Source organism: Lingula anatina, chromosome 1, assembly GCF_051362555.1.
Source record: "Lingula anatina isolate TDL-2025a chromosome 1, LinAna3.0, whole genome shotgun sequence".
Taxonomy (NCBI): domain Eukaryota; kingdom Metazoa; phylum Brachiopoda; class Lingulata; order Lingulida; family Lingulidae; genus Lingula; species Lingula anatina.
In genome coordinates, this window is record NC_141767.1 from 42,790,518 (window position 1) to 42,807,808 (window position 17,291).

The 17,291-nt window shown below is 33.9% G+C and overlaps 2 protein-coding genes across 4 annotated transcripts; one reads left to right on the plus strand and one right to left on the minus strand.

The window, feature by feature from the left end:
- The first annotated feature begins 15 nt into the window (after positions 1-15).
- On the plus strand, positions 16-2,380 carry LOC106158530 (telomerase RNA component-interacting RNase). Its single transcript, XM_013534565.3, has 3 exons — positions 16-331; positions 860-931; positions 1,096-2,380. The coding sequence occupies exons 1-3, from the start codon at positions 29-31 to the stop codon at positions 1,207-1,209; spliced, it is 489 nt and encodes a 162-aa protein (XP_013390019.2). The 5' UTR covers positions 16-28; the 3' UTR covers positions 1,210-2,380.
- On the minus strand, positions 2,264-17,246 carry LOC106158526 (AP-3 complex subunit delta-1-like). 3 transcript variants are annotated; one of them, XM_086998826.1, is made up of 31 exons: positions 17,002-17,246; positions 15,521-15,616; positions 15,274-15,354; positions 14,692-14,880; positions 14,145-14,274; positions 13,739-13,878; positions 13,416-13,489; positions 13,176-13,225; positions 12,080-12,108; positions 11,739-11,787; positions 11,387-11,532; positions 11,065-11,213; positions 10,765-10,891; positions 10,021-10,124; positions 9,467-9,698; positions 9,116-9,261; positions 8,525-8,681; positions 8,224-8,292; positions 7,911-7,992; positions 7,380-7,564; positions 7,063-7,142; positions 6,739-6,874; positions 6,471-6,620; positions 5,892-6,029; positions 5,461-5,664; positions 5,107-5,244; positions 4,692-4,832; positions 4,424-4,509; positions 3,867-3,991; positions 3,539-3,621; positions 2,264-3,277 (listed from the first exon to the last, which is right to left on the minus strand). In XM_086998826.1, exons 1-31 carry the CDS (start codon positions 17,095-17,097, stop codon positions 3,173-3,175), a joined length of 3,717 nt encoding a protein of 1,238 aa, XP_086854952.1. In that variant the 5' UTR covers positions 17,098-17,246; the 3' UTR covers positions 2,264-3,172. The 3 variants fall into 3 exon arrangements, with proteins under 3 accessions (XP_086854952.1, XP_086854947.1, XP_086854943.1); XM_086998821.1 differs by having other exon boundaries at positions 7,380-7,561; positions 12,080-12,129; XM_086998817.1 differs by having other exon boundaries at positions 12,080-12,129.
- Between the last annotated feature and the right edge of the window lie 45 nt (positions 17,247-17,291).

Consider the following 17,291-nt stretch of genomic DNA (forward strand, 5'->3'; position numbering starts at 1 on the left):
CGCGGAACTGAGGTCAAGGTTAAATTTAATGCAAAATCCAATATCAAGGCAAAGATCTCTGAACATGGCTGACAAACGGACGAGGGACGGGACAGATTGTGAAAGTCTTTTAAATATCAACGCATCAAAGACTCAAAACAAATTTTCAAATGACGGGAGTTTCCTGGAAATGTTCAAGAAGAAAATGGAAGAGGAGAGAAAGAAGACAGAGGACTTGACGCAGCACAGCTCGTCGTCAACTCACGATCAAAATTCTCATTCTGTGACTGTTGGACTTAACGATAAAAAAGATGATGCAGCAGTTCCCAAACCCAAGAAAACTTTACCCTTTGTAAGGGAATCTTGCATCTGTTGTATTTGACATCAATTAGTGTGTTTAAGCATTAGTTTGTAGGACTCAAATACCGCACCGAACCTTGGCTTACAACTTCTTTGTATATGAACGCGTTTGGGTATCGTTGCTTTTATTTAAGATAGATAGAATTCCAGTTTGTGTGTATAACTGCTAGGTTACATTTTTATTTAGTTTTCAAACTTGTATTTATCATTTGGGGGTACGAGCTAGGGAATATAATGCATTGAAAAGGCAACAAATGTATGTGCATTTTGGTGGTAATTTTGCAACTTAACAGTCAAAATGAAAAAGTTTCAGTTTGCTGCATACAGGTATTATTTTAATTTAAGTACAGACAGTTGTCATAAAATACACAGTTGTGCACAGTTTTACATTAAAATATTGAACAACACAAGCATGGGCACACTTTAAATACAGCTAAGGGTGGTGTATGAGATGAGAAATACTGGGTTCAAAAGACAAAGAGGAAGCACACATTTAATGTGTTAGTCCTTTGTTTCCCAGGTTGGAAAAAGAAGAGGGGCTGCTCCTGTTTTAAAGACAGGAGTTGTGAAAAAGAAAAAGTCGGAAGATAAGGTAAGTTTGAATAAAATTTATATTCTCAAGTTTCAGTAGGGGTTTACATAGAACAAAAATTGATTTAAACAGTTATTTTAATGAAAATTGGTGTTTGCTACAAATATAATTAGAATTCTGTAATGCAATGTTAAAAATACTTGTAAAATGTTTTTCATTTCCAGGCTGAGAAAGGTGAAGTGAAGAAAAATGCTTGGGCACAGTACATGGATGAAGTACAAAAATACAAATCACAAGCATGTCAAGATGAAGATAAAACACGGCCATTAGTGAAGTAGCACATTATTTATATTTTGGAGAACTTTGTGCAATAATACAATTCAACAAGGACACTGTTGAAATTAGGAAATAAAGGGATGGAAAGGAAAACTTTTCAGGTGATCTATTCTGATTTGGTAAAAAATAGCACTTGCAGTTTTTATCATTTTTCCATTTTTGAAAGAACAGCACAGAGTTGATTGCAAGATCATGAGCCTAATATTGATATAGGGTTTGTTTTTTTTCTTTGAAAGTACATTGTGGGTTTTTAAGTATTTATGCCATAAAACCTGATGCACCTGCATTGTTTACTTTCCTTGAAAGATCAGGAAAATATCAACTTTCCTTGGAAGACCAAGAAAATGTCAGAATGCTCTTTCTGTGTGGTGACACAATATGAATTTTACTGTTTTTTTTTTCTACAAGTGAAGTTTTTGCTCTCCTGAGTTTTGTAATTAGTTTTTCACGTTTTCCAACAGGCAAAGTTGTACCTTTACAATTCACCTTTCCACAGATAATGATGTGCATGCACCAACTATGTTTAGTATGAGTGTTGCATTCTGGTCTAGATATGTGCGCTGCCATTTCTTGTCAAGCATTCGTGGCTTTTGGCGCTAACGGAAGTATGCACACATGACCATTGGAAATGGGTGAACCACACATGCAGGTAATATCTGGAAAGGTAAATGGACTAATGAATTGTACCATTCCATTTATATTTGTAAATGTTGAACTTGTTGTTAGGAATGCTTAGATTAGCAGTATCATTTTAGGTCAGTTAAAACAGGGTTTGCAGTACCTTTCATGTTATGATGTATTCTGTGTTAAGTTTAACATGGTGGCTCTGATTAATAATTTCAAATTTCTGAACTAATTGAATGTTCACTCAAAGTACAGAATCTTTGGTTAGTGTCCATGCAAACAAGAAGTCATAATGCTAGTTTTGTAAAACAGCCTTAAATCATAAAATTTTAGCCCATTTCTCATGCATTTAAGATTGTTTAGAGAAGCATATATTGCTCCAGTTAAATTTAATGAGCTGGGATAGGTGAAAAAACAAAGATACAAAATTCATGAAGTTTGAAAATATTTTTATTTAATTGATCTTATTTAAGTAGCAGCCTTACAATTTTTGTTAAATCTTATTTTAACCCTTACCTTTTTTAGAAATAAAATATTGTACTAATTTCAGTTCTTGTTTGTTACACATGTTCATTGTTCTTGAGCTCTTCAATTTCTTACAGTGATACTGGTACAGCACTTGAGCCCCCAAGAATATTCTTAATACTTTAATTTTTGTTTATCATCATTTATTCTTCAATGAACAATCAGTGTTTCCACAAAAACTAACAAGAAACAACAAATAAATTGCAAAATATTCTTGCAAACTTTTTGATAGTTATCATCACATGGCGCTATTGGCATTAAGTGGCTTATGGCAACCTAATAGTCACTGAAATATGACCTTAAAAAAAAAACTGCCCCAGAATGTTTTATGTTGTAGTGGACGTAATGCTACAGTGAAAATAATTTACCTTTACTTTTACACGTTTGTTGTCTGGAGAATCTTGTGACATACATGATTGCTAGTCCACTAAAGAAGAAAATATCATGATCACAGGTTTGTATTCATGCCAAACGCCCACATTATTACACCCTCTAGTGAAAATTACCATTTCCATGACGTGTATATGGTTTTACATAGGAACCGTGAACTTTGCTATTAATACAACAAATTTGACTCCTTTATCAATGTGCCCAACAATGTCTCTAGTTTGTGCAAACATTGTTGGCTGAGAGTTGTTCTTGGAAATAAAAAGGTGTGTGAAACTTCCTCTCCGTGTAAGTGTGTTTAAGTTATAAGCAATGGGACTCAACACAACCTTCACCATGTAGTGTTTTAAAGCTAGGTTATTCCAAACAACCCCTTTCTTTTATATTGCACCATGGCTCTCTTTCACAATTAGTGATGGGAAACATATTCTAGCTTTTCTCTTCCTTAGTCAGAACAGTTTTTATTTCCTCCGTAACATTAGACAACAGCGTGGAGTCTGTGGTCTTGCCATCTATGCTAATCCCTTTATTTGCCTAGAAAATGTCAAAAAATAATGGTCTAAATAGTTAATATCTTGAACTGTGAACATTAAATAATAACATATTCCACGAGCCATTGGCTTGCGACAACAGTTTGGAGGAAACCTGTTAAGATTACAGTTGCTTCAGAAACATGATATTGAGAGCAGGTTTTCTGCAACTCATGACAGAGCATGACCTATATTTAAAGAAAACTCTTCATAGATATTTACAATATATATATATATATATATATATATATATAAGTGTACTTACCAACTGCTTTACAAGAAGGCATATATCGTGTCCCTGAATTGATTTACTAAACAGTGATGCAGTGTTGTCTACTTGCTCAACAACTGAAAATTAAATAACATCACATTAAAAAAACAGGTATCTTATATGGCAGATTATACACCCATTAAAATGATGACCACAATAGTTTTCTACATTCAGGTGTTAACTTCATCTATTTTCAAGGCACTAATTTGAAAGGTGTCTGCCAGAGCAAATTTTTGCCATAATTAAAAATTATCTTGAAAATTGTGTATTGAAACAACTGTCTGCTAGAATAATGGAAAAATTCCCTTTTCAAGACACTTACTTGAAAAGTGTGTATAGAAGCAAATTTTTGCCAAAATAATGGAAAATTCACTATCACTTGTGTTGAAAGTAACTGAGCTTTTTTCATTCAAGTTTCCACTACCCAACATTTCTGCAAAAGCATCCCTGGAAAAATTGAAATCGTATTACACTTTGAAATGAAAAATACAAATCAAACATCCTGTCTTGCAGAAATATTTTTTTATTAATCATTATGGAAGTAGTAGACGTGTACAAAATGAGCATTAGACCTCTGTTTAGCAAAACTTTAATATTCCTCAAAATTTCAACACCTTTCCATAATCATCAAGGTATACCACATCTAAAGTCATTCACAAAATTACAATGAAAACGGTGTTTTTAAAGTTCTCACTTCCTAACTTTTTGAGTCACTTCCAAAATGAAGATGAAGAACACAGGTTAATTCCATTTGTGGTGATAAAAATAACAGTTTCAGAATACGAAAAAAATTACTGAAAATTTAAGGATTTTTTTTTTTTTGCTATGTAAGGTCTACTGACTTAGCATCCCTGAAAAAAATCTTTTAAAGAAGCTTACCCTTTGCAAGATACAGGAACCAGGTATGATGAGCAAGGCAAATGAAGTTTGAAGTCCAATTTATCATGAGTTGCACCATCATCATTCTGAAAAACGTTGAAATAAAAAGACACCTCAACAATCAAACGCTTCTTTTTCAGTGCAGCATTTTGTTTTCCCCATATGTGTGTGCCTGCTACTGCATCTCCCCTTTTCTAAACAAACAAATATATCATATTCCTTACAATAACCTCTTAACTCAATAATGATAAAAATGCAGCAAAAATACCTTGACAATGTATGTTAATGTTCCTCTTAATCTTTGTGGCATGTTGATTTGCTCTACAGTGAAAGCAAATTGCCCTTCATTTTGTGCATTGGGTAGCAGTACAAATGGAACTTTAACTGCGTCATGTTGGGAAGCACCATGCTGCAAGAGAGCAAGGCAATGTTTAGATACATGTGTAGGAATACAATCACTTAAGATAGCCTATGTGAATACAATAAAACAAAATTGTAGGACCTCCCCATCTTATCCCATGGATTACATTTTTCTATATATGTTGCCTAAATGATAATATCATCTTCTGATTGCTTCAAGTGGTCATGCCTGTGAAAGTGATCAGTAAAAAGCACTTAAAACATTTACTGATTGTTTTAGATACATGAAAAGTGCTCCCGAGATATTAAAAACTGATACTCACCGCTCTTACTAGTTTAGTGTTCAAAGAGTCCATCACATTAAATTCTAAATCTTTGATCTGACTAGATGTATGATTAGTGAAAATGATGGAGGCAATGATATTATGACCTTGTTGTGAACTTGCACGAGTCTCATATGTCTGAAACAAAATGTCATAATTCAATCAGACCAAAAGAAAATCAATTGAATGTAACATAATGTCTTTTCATTGTCAATGAAAAGTCCTTATTTTCAAAATCCATATTTGAAAGACAATTAAGAATGTTGACTATACCCTAGTACACTTTTCACAAACCCTATCCTTCATTTAATCTATATAAAGAATGCAGTTTTTATCACATAAGCAGTTACTCACCAGAGAGACATGCGAATTCTCTGCAAGTACTTGGTATTTTGACATGGTTGGAAGGTTTGGATTCACAGGTCCATTTTCTACTAGTTCATTCTGTTCTTTAGAAGGAGTTGAAATACCATCAGTTTCCAAATATTCACTGCGCTTCTTTTTGCTTTTGCTCTTTTTGTCTTTTTTGTGTTTTTTCTCTTTCTTTTTCTTGTGCTTCTGAAAATATTTTTAAAAACTGTGAACAAAATGGAAAATGTTAGTTAAACAAATTTTAAAAATATGATCATTAAAAATTCAGGCAGTATGTATGTATATTTGGTTCATGCATGGTGATGTTGAGTATCATGTGACCTTTTGTTAACGTAATGTTTAGTGTTCTCTGACTTTTCCTTTTGCGATGAAAATTAAAAAGTATATATATTAGAAAAAAAAAAAGTTCACACCTCCTCAGGTTGTTCATCCTCTGAAGTTAAAACTACATCAGCAGCAGATTTGGCGACTGGTTTCTCTGGATCTTCTGGCTTTGCTTCTGCTGCTGGTTTGGCATCACTTCCAGACAGCCAGAAATCCAAGTCCTCCATCTATAAGTATGGAAAAGCAAAATTATAATGACTTTCAATGTAAGTTAGTTCAGCAAAAAAACTGAAAAAGCATCATAAATATAACTATAGTCCATTTTTTGAAAATTGATACATTTTACAACTACTATTTTACTTACATATAAATATGTATTTGAAAGAGAAGATAAATGAAACAGGACAAGAGTGATTTAGTGTGGACATACTGACTGAAAGAAACAGAAGCATGTCTTTCATTAATGTACAAAGTACCAAACTTATATGTCATTGTTTTCTCCTGAAATAAAGGAACTGTGAATAACTGGCACAACTCTTGATTACATATTCTACCTTAACCTTTTTTCACTCAAATATAAAAAGCAAATGATTCAGTTAGAAATTGACAGAGGTGACGTTTAGGTGACCCTCAAAATTTCTACACTATCAAATCTATTGTATACCTACTTTATTTTCTTTCACTGCAGTATCGACATCCACAGTTTCTGTAGCAGATTGAACTGGTTCTGCCACAGCTGCACTTTCCTCGGTTCCTCCTAGCAGATTAGGTTCTTCTGCCTCTTCTTTAGCTTTAGATTTGGACTTCTTTTTCTCTTTCTGAATGTAAAAAAAAACAATAATCAAGTTTGAAAACTGTTTCATTTAACAAAAACAGAAAGTGCAGTTTTTCAAACCCTACCAACTTCAAACCCTACCAACGATAAACTTCACTAACCTTAGATTTTTTCTCTTTCTTGCCTTCTCTGTCTTTTTTGTGTTTCTTTTTTGGTTTCTCCTCCTTCTCAGGCTGTTCATTTGTACCCACCACATGGTGAGTTCTGACTGGCAGAGTTTCTCCTGGCTGAAGTGGTCTACAATTTAAAAAACAACATATTTCTCATATCAAAATTTTACCAGGTCACTTACATCAACTAGCCATTAACTTCATAGCTCAACTCATGCAAATTCAAATTCATTCAAAATACACTGGTTACAATCCTACTCCAGTTGACCTCATGTTGGATACGAATAAAATACTGAATGTGGATGATAAACTTACACATCTAAGTTGATATCAAGTAACCTGTGGGGGTCATCAGGATTCCCACCATCATCCTCTCCTTCAGATGCACTAGCACCCTGAACATAAGAACAATTGTGGTAAGTTAACATCAAATCCCATATTTGAAGGCGAAACTTGTTATCAATTATGTATTAGAAATGGTTCTAATTTAGTGACAGTGTGCTTTCAAATGATTATTCGGCATAACATCTTGTACACATTCAGTAACATTTACCTTCAAAATACCCCCCCCCCCCATGATTAAAAATAAATAAATAAATAAATGAATCAATAAAATTTTAATAAATAAATACCTCTGGCATATCATATGCTGCACTGACAGCATGCATGACAGGAATGTTATCATCTTCTTCCTCTGACTCCACTTTGCCTTTCTTTCCCTTCTTATGTTTCTTCTTCTTCTTGCCCTTCTTGGAAGACATAGCTCTTTCTTGTTCTCTCTGTAGCTGCATGTACTTATCTGTGGCGGACATGCCTGCTGGAGAGTCACCATGGGAGTTAGAGCGGGTATTGAATATTATGGGCAAGTACAGTTTTAAACTATGCTTTTCTTCAAATAAAATGCCACACTTTAGTAACTAAGAAGAGGGGAACAAATCGGTCAAAGATATAAAACGAAGTTTTAGACCCATTAAGAGCAGACAACTAAAGCCTAGTAGGTATAACAATACTTTGAATGCAACTTTGTTATCTTTAAAATTCTTTTCACAAAATCAGTAAGTAAATGCCAAGAATCCATCCCCATATTCATAAATGCTTTTCCCTATGAATTGCTAGCACCAATAGAGAGCGATAGTGCCAGTTTTCTGACTCAAAGGCATTACCTGGTATGTGGAGTGGGACAGAAAGGTCAATCTCTGCCACTGGAATGTCATTTGCATTTGATGCATATTCATTGCCTGTTTTCTGGAAACAAAAGGATACCAACTGAAATACTGTATTTGAATGGTTGTAACACGAAAGAAAATGCTTTACATATGATATCTATAAAATATCTCCCATGTACAATGTGACCCAGCTACTTAACTGAAGGAGTTCACACTCACTTAAGACTTCAGAGTCTAAACCAATTGTTCACACAAAAGATTACCTGTTCTAATGTCTTTAATTTGTTTAAAATGTAGAATTTCTACTCACTTTAGAACTTGCACTGGCCTTGAGATAATTAGGGTTACTCTCCTGTTCAGCCCTTCTTTGCTCTCTCATCTAAAAAAAAAAAAAAAAAAAAAAAAATATATATATATATATATATATATATATATATATATATATATATATATATATAAGTTTTACAACTCAAACATTGTCACTTAAAATATTTAGAAGTAATGTAGATGCAACAAGATTGCAAAGGGATGGATACAATCTACTCACAACATGAAACCAGTTCAAAGTTATGGTTTAAATGTAGCATGGACTGAAAAAAATGATAACTAACCTGAGCTAATTCCTCAGCAGTTGGCTCATGCACCTTCTTTTCTGGTTGATATAGTGATCTGTGTGTGTCTGTTGTTGATGAAAAAAGTGCTGAGGAGGATTCCTCTTCTTCACTACTCTCCGATGGTGGGTCATTAATCCATTTGTCCAGGTCAAGGCTGAAATACAGAATTTTCTGAAATATATCTGAGACGAGGCTCAAAGTCTAGCTTAATAAAACTACATCACAAAGAAAATGCACATTCTCAAGTTGCATTTACTATTCTGCTTCTAGATATCTTTTATATAAAATGTAAAAACATAAGATGAATTAAATTCTAATAAGGCAGTTGTTGGAGCTATATCTAAGTATGGAAATTTGCAATGTCCCGTACGGACTCAAACTATTGGCTCCATTTCATATATACCCATTGTGAAAGTTCAATGTTCATTTGTGGAACACTAACTGCAGAAAGGGTAACTCGGTTAGTTGCAATTATTCCAACCTCATTGCCTTATCAGGACAGAGACATTACTTATATTAGCCAATAATTTTACTAAAATACCTTCTTTCATTATTTCCATTCTTTGAAACAAATATTTATATATTTACCCCTCTGGCACCGGGACCTTTTTCTGAGCTTTGGGGGCCACAGGGTTGAGTTCTCCAGCAAACAGAGCTGATACTTCCTCTGCCACCTTGACATCTTTTTCCACCAATTTCAAAACATATTTCATAAGCTGGAGGGCACTGCTTCCCTGAGAAACCAAACCACAGCATTGATTTTCATGCAAAGAATGTAACTGAAGATAAAACCCAATTCTTCCTCAAAGGGAATACATGAATAGAAAAACAAAAGATTTATTTCAACATGACCAACACAATCATTGATTATTCAAGTCCTTCAATGTAAACACCCTATGATATAAGCAAATAAGAAAAATCAATATCCTTGTGGCTTACCCTTTCTTGAACTTCTAAATCAGCACTTTGGACAAACATTGGCAGTTTTTCTGACATAAACTGTGTCAGTTCTTTGACTAAGTCAGTATTATCCTCCTCCTCTGCCTTGGTCAGCAGTATGGAGTAAAGCTTGAGGGAATTCTGCACAAACACACCCTGAATATGACCAGGAAGGAGGGTGGCCTTGGACTTCAGCATGGCCTCAAGAGTGCTCCTCGGATCCTTCAGATGCCTTAAAACAAAAAAGTCCAAACATATGATAATATTTGCACATACAAGTGAAAAAAAGGCTAGGGCGCAGTGTCCTTTTTCACGGAATTCCATAAAGGCCTAAAATTAAAACATAATCATCTGCTTAATTTTTTATACTTCTGTTCAGAATTATATAAATTAAAATATTAGCATGAAATATACGCCTAACAAACAAATCCTTTGTAGTTGTAATTTTTGGTAAAAGGAAATATTATGAAGTGTCACACCTTGGAAAGGTTATTTGATCACCACTTAAAATTTCTGATCAAGTATTGCTATCGAAACAGTGTAATACTACTTACTCTGAGAACTCTCCACAGATCCAGGCAGCAGCATACAGCACCTCACAGATTCCATTCCTCTGGGAGTTCACTGCTAACAAGTGGGAGTTATCCAGAAGAATTGCCTGAAAATCATCCACATGATCAACTCTGTGGGGACTAGACGTGTTTGACATATCATGAAATATATCATAGTCAAAGACCAAAGAAGATAGGAAAGATCTCAGAAAACCGTCTGACCATACTTTTCTTGCAACTTTAAAGATACATACAAAGTCAATTTTTTGTCATAAAAACCAACCAAATGCCAGCATATGGTTTCAAGTAGTATAACTAAGAGAATTACCAAAAGGCATTGTTTAATTTTACTCGAAAATGATGTTTGAACAGATTTTTCTGCTGGCATTCTAAGCTGTATGTCAATGGGGCAGGAAAGTAGGTCACGGAAGTAGGTTAAATTTACAACCATAAATTTAGAGAAAGGGGCAGTCTAAAGGTCTTTTATGGCTGATAGAGTGATCTATTCAGTTTATCCCTTGGCATGTCAAATTTATTTGAGTCATATAAGAATCTAGTAGAAGTGGTTTACATGTATTACTGGGAATCCACGCTCCACCGATGCTCGGTTCGTATGTACCTTTAAAAAAAGACAAAGTCATCAAACATTGAAGTTTGACAACACAGGAAGCTATCTGCCAAAATTGCTTGCCTCTGTGTATCTGCTTCCATGGGTGTGTTTCCACGAAAATAAAACATTATACTCACCATTTGTGACACAGAGAAAGGTCTAATGGCTTGTACCCTGATTGCTACATCCAACATCTGAGATGCAATCATTTTGCCGTGCTTCGTTCCCTCAATTCTAGTAAGTTCCACAAGCACACTGACATACCTAGAAACATGAAAGTATTGTAAGATGAAAAAAATTAATTTTATGCCACATGGTGTTACATTTTTTTTATGTGTCAAACAGGACATTTATGAAGTTCACCCACTGGAAACACTATCATTTTTCAAACATATTCCATTATAAGAAAATATAAAACCATTTTCCAGAATACTTACCATTCAAAATTGGTCACATACTGGTAATTGGACTGACTGCATATTTCTATGATCTTGGCGAGCAGTTCGTCCCTATAGTTTGACCCCTCTGCCTTATCCATGTGGATCATCAACTTCTTCACGATCTCCATCAAATTTTTCTTTGAAACCTTGAATTCAAAATATCAAACACATCAACTTCTGAAAGAAGACTCCCAAAATAATATACTACTTGGTGATCACCAAAGTAACACTGATTAATTATTTAACTTCATCTTTAGAAAAACAAAAATGTGTTCAGCTTAAATTTCATATTTACACATGGTTGGTGTGATTGACTTACCATGCCATACAATAGGTCCAATGCCCTCAATCTAATGGATTCATCCTTGTCATCCAAGCATTGCAATATCAAGTCTTTGTGACTTTGTACACTCTTTGGATGTGTTTTTAGGATCTTTGACATTGCTAACAAACCCAAATATTTCACTGAAAAAACAAACAGAAGAATACTTTAAATTTCTTATACTCATTAAAACACTAGGGATATGTGGAAAAACATACAACATAAAAGGCATTTTACTGACAGTTCACCGAGGTGGCTCTCTCAAATAGGTGAATGATTATGAGATTAAAGTACTTTCTTGAATGCTTTAATGTGAACCATAATAATATTAATTGAAAATTAAGCTTACAATTCTGGTCTGAATCTTCAATCAAAATCCTTAATTTCTGCACACACAACTGGAATCAAAAGTTTAGAGTAGAGTATAAATTGATGACAACACAGTAAAAAAAGCTTATGCATCTTAAAAGATAAACATTGTTCATTTTACAAATATCAAATATTTTAGCACCAGCAAGATAATATAAAATATTTACAGCAGTTCAGTTTGGACATAGTTTTTGTCTTACTCAAATATGTCTCTTGTACAAACAAACCTGGACACCTGTTCTTAATGAACATCTTAATTGACCTGCATATCAAGTTTAAATGTGCTACAATGGGAAAAGTATCAAAACATGAGACATGTACCTGAATAGATGCTGAATGATTGGGGACGCCTGAAGATATAGAAATAAGGACTGTAAGTAAGAGCAGAAAAAAAATGTGTCAGCAGTGAGCTTCTCAGCCAGGAAACATATATCATAATCAGAAACAGTCCGACTTACTACAAAATTTTTTGATTTGGTTACTTGAAATTTTGAAAGAGTGATCATGCACGTCTTTTGTTACAAATTTGTTCACCAATCAAGACTTGATTTCACTGAAACTTTCTCATAACTCTAATTCTGTAAATGTTTATTTTTTATGATGATATCCTCTTTCACATATTTCAAGATAAGGAAATCTAGGTGTATTTTCTTTTTTATCTTAATAAAACAGTCTCTTCATTTTCAATATTGTATCCTGCCAACTGGCAGAATGGTTGTTGATAGGCACCACTCAGTTTATGCCCAATCCCACACCCATTACCTATGAGAAACAAAATATTTAGCTTAGGTTAATAAGCACAAAGGAACCATACTGTCGAACCAAACTTTGCACACTGACAACAGAAAAAAAGGTGCTAGGCTGCACTTGAAAAAAAAAATGTAAGCAAAGCATGCATAAAAATGCCATGAAATAACATTGAAGAAGGAAAAAAAGGTAACAAAAAATTCTGATACACTGAACCATGCAGGAGAACAGGTTAATAAAACTCAGGATCTGGAGTGAGACACGTTAGTTCAACAACCCCAGCGAAGAAAGAATCTACTTTAGAAACTGAGAAGTGAAATTGTCAGCAACCAAAATGCCAGTTTCTATATATTCACTGCAGACACTAGATATTTACAAAAAAATTAAAAATCAATAAATATAAACATCATTAAGTTGTACCAAATTATGAAGATGGAAGATGAATATCGAGCATATATTAAGCTAAAATGCAAGTTGAGATTGAATTCATTCAGTGGTTTTATTGGATGCACACACATTAACAATGCAAGACCATTCTGTTCTAGTTTCTCACATCCATTCTTATCAAGACAATAAAACTACTGCATCTCAGAGATTTGTACCATTATAATATTTCCTATTAACACTGAATCAGATTTATTAATCAATACTTCTAATAAAAATAAGTTACCTGCTATAACTGTGTTGATGCATTCATACAGCAGTGACATGGCAGAAGTGCTGAAAAAACATTTAGAAAAATGAACTAAAAATTTCCCTTTTTCCCAGCTGCAAAATCTATTACCTTAAAATCTTATCAAAATAAAAAACAACAACACTTGTTTGCACAAAAAAAAAAAACAGTAATAAAGAAATCCAAATTAATGCAATAATTATTTCAAAATAAACTGAACTGTTCAGCTCTATTTACCTGTGTATTAGATTGGTCAACGGCTCTATCAGCTTCTTACCTAACCTTGGTTCTAATGGAGTCAGAGCACCAAACTAGGAAAAAAAATTCAACTATCAGCAACAACAGAGACAGAATTCAATTTCAACAAGTGATATACTGAAAAAACTCAATAAAATGGCATAACTGCTTATGAAAATGGCATATATTGAGACAATTGCAGAAAATTGCTTATAAATCTAACTGAAAATATGTTGAAGTTAGTACTCAATAACAATCAGCTACTCTTAACTGATAATCTTTACTATAAATTTTCTTTTATTCTATTATAACATTTTCCTTACCAATTTGATAATTTTGATGAGCATCCAATTATTTGTTGAACTTGTCATGAGCTTAAAGAACACTGGAGCTAGAGACAAATAGTTCTTGGGGTTCTTCCTGGCCAGTTCACAAACCACATTTACAGCCGCAGATTGCACTCCTGAAGATATGAAATGTTAACACTTTAGTTTTTCTGAACCACATTTTTTACAGTATCTTTTTTTAAAATAAATATCTATAATCATCCAATCTAACAAAATCAAGTACTTAAACATCACCAATTATGGAGGCTGTATATAGTTAATCATATGATAACAACTAAATTACAAAATGATTTCAAGTTGCACTCAAGAGCAAATTACAGCTTAACCACTCTCTATTGAACCACATTCTAGACAGCTAAATAAATGTACAAATAGACATTACCAGGATCTGGGTCTTCTAGTTTTTCTTTCAACCTAGGAAATGCAGGCCTCAAAGCCTCTGGGAATTTGAGGAATACTTTGTAGGTGATCAATACTGCTTTTTTTCTTATGTATGGCCTAGTAGCAGTCAACTGGAAGAAAAATAACCACTTTGTACATTACTTACACAAATGAAACAGAGCAAGCTGCAGGGGTTCTCTATCTTTATTTCTGCATGCTTAGGCAATACAGCAAAATGGCTACTCTCTGTTACTAATGTTATCCTCCCTAAATACTGAGAAGGAGGTTGGGGGATATTCTTTAATGTTATTTTAACATTGCCAATTAATGATAAATGTTTAGCTGTTTCCAAAGAGTAATATGTCATACATCTCTATCAAATCAATTTTTGAGTGCTTCAATTTGTGTTACAAGTTGTACTGAGCGCATAGTACAACTACATTCATAAATACACCATACCTATTGCATGTAATCTAATAAAATTATAATAATATTATATATATATATATATATATATATATATATATATAATCAATACAACTTCCTACCAAGGTCATGATATCATTAGCTAAGTCCCTTGCCAAGTCAGGAGTCATGAAACATGACAGTCCACTGAGAGCCACTCCAGCATCATACATCTGCTGGGAGCTCAAGTCTTTCCTGATCATGTTGGTAGTTAACATGAGAACATCAGTGCCCTCATTGAAACTCTGGGAAGCTGCTAGATATCCCACCCTCTGGAATCACCAAACAGAACAATATACTGGATGTGTGACTGAATATCTGAATGTGGACATATAACACCACTATCATTTCTGACCTAGTACCTATCTATTATACTTCCTTGAAAATCACAATCCTTATTATTACATTAGATTTAAACTGCAAACTACTTCATCAAATAGAAGTTTTTTTTTTTTCAGTGATAACATGATAACATTCAATTCAACCAAGGCACAGGAAGTGGACTTGAATGACATTATGAAATATCCACAAGCTACCATTGATTTCTCAGGGGCATGAAATTAAGCAGACAAAAATGCCACAATGTTTATCAGAAAGTATACAACCACATGGATAAAAAATACCGCAATGATGTTTGTCAGGAAGACTATAATTTATGCCCTTACCTTGAATGTAAATTTGGTTGAACTCATTACTTCTATGACATTAAAAGCAGCCCAGCTGATGTCATATCCAATCATTTGTAGCTGAAAGTTGAAATCACATCACACTAAATTTGACATCATTATGAGCAATTTATGGTCGGGGCATGAGGACACATATTTAAACACAAACAAAATGAAAAGCTCAAGTTGTCAACAACACATCTTCAAAAACAATTTCAAAAATTCTCCGTATGCCAATTCTACTCACGTATGCCAATTTGTTGACTGCATTGGCTTTGATTGCTATGTTGTCTTGACGCAATTCTTGCTTGATTTCATCTAAACACTGAGAAATGTACTTGGCCTGAAAATAATTCAACAATTACTAGCATATCACTGTGGCTATAGAGAACAAGTTGGCCTTGGGGTAAATGGCATCAATCACATCCCTAATTTTTTCATCTTGAAAATTCAGAGAGCTTTTGATGCTTGGAATATTACTTGATATCATGACTATTCCTATGTGGGCATCTAAAAACCCCCAATGGTAAGTGCCGTTGTCTAAACTCCATTAATTTTAATAATAATGGATAAAGAGTATTGTCAGATTTTTATTTTCATCTCTGTGCTTGGTAAACTACAGCTGGTATGAGGAGTTTGTGGGAATGGACAGATTTGCGATCATTTTCCAATTAAACATTTTCCAAAAAAGCAATGTTTCAAAAAAAGATTTCTAGTTATGCAGTTATGTGGTTCTGCAATACATGTTTAGTTTTGCTTTACTTTCGATGAAAAAGTCAACTCACTGTTTATAATTCCTAATCCGATAACAATTTTATGTGAACTTTCCTGCTATATGAAAAATACACCTGCTGGTCAAATGCATACTGCAAGTCATGATGTAACTGCATAAAATGTTTAGTGAAAAAAAAAAAAAAAACACTCATCATGGCACTTAACCTTGAGTGTAGCTGCAGTAGAGGGACAAGTTCATGGGAATTACATTCATGTAGGAAAAGATTCATGATGACAATTAAGTACATACTTTATTTCTTCGTGGTTCCTCATTTATTACATTTTTGGGTTGAAGTGTGTCTGTTGTATTACTTAGTATTGAATAGCCTGCACAAACACATTAAACGGTAAAAAAGTAACTTAAAAAACATGAGCATGCTTGATAGTCATTGCAATTCATCCTCTTTCGCCATGACGGATAGTGTTCAAATGTGAAATTGACACAGCAAATTTCATCTTAAATTAAAAGTAGAGGGCTAATGGCAAATAAACAATCTGGCAAGATCTCCATTTTTCTTAACTTTAAACTAAATTTTTAACTACTAGGACCTGACACTATGGTAAAAAATAATGTGTTTTTGTTAGACTGGAATATTGATTATAGCACCTTACTAGTAATTTTAAGATGTGACAACTAAACTATATGAGGCCTGAACAGTTGTCAAGAAATTCCAAGCAAAATGCTTCAAATGAGATACAAACTAGACTCACTTTATAATTAACGAAGTATTAGAATTGCGTTGGGAGAGTCGTACTAGTGCATGTACATGGAAGTGGGCGGATGTGAAAAATTATTGTTGTTATGCCATACCAACTGCATCACATGTAAAATATGGAAGTTGAGCAAACAATCCTTAATGGTGGCTGTCAAGTTAGGTCATTTCACACGGCGTACAAATTGAATAAATAAACCTATATAAGGATTGAAATAACAATTGAATCAATCGAACACACCTCGTTCTCTTTGTGGTTTCTGATGCCTCGTACAAGATCCTGGAGGTTTTTGTCAAGGACCCTCTCAAGATGTCCCTTAACTTTCTTTAACGCCATCTTGTCGTCAAATTATTATTACTCCTGCCGCCTCCTAAAAATGAGACAAAACATCTGAGCAAAGTCAAAGACACAGAATGCTGTCTTACACTTTTGCCGATTTCGGAAGTCAATATGGCTGCTGCAGAAAGTAGATCATGTGATATGTTGACGTGTTGGGAGGAAGAAGTTCCGTTTTCGTTTTAAGATGATAG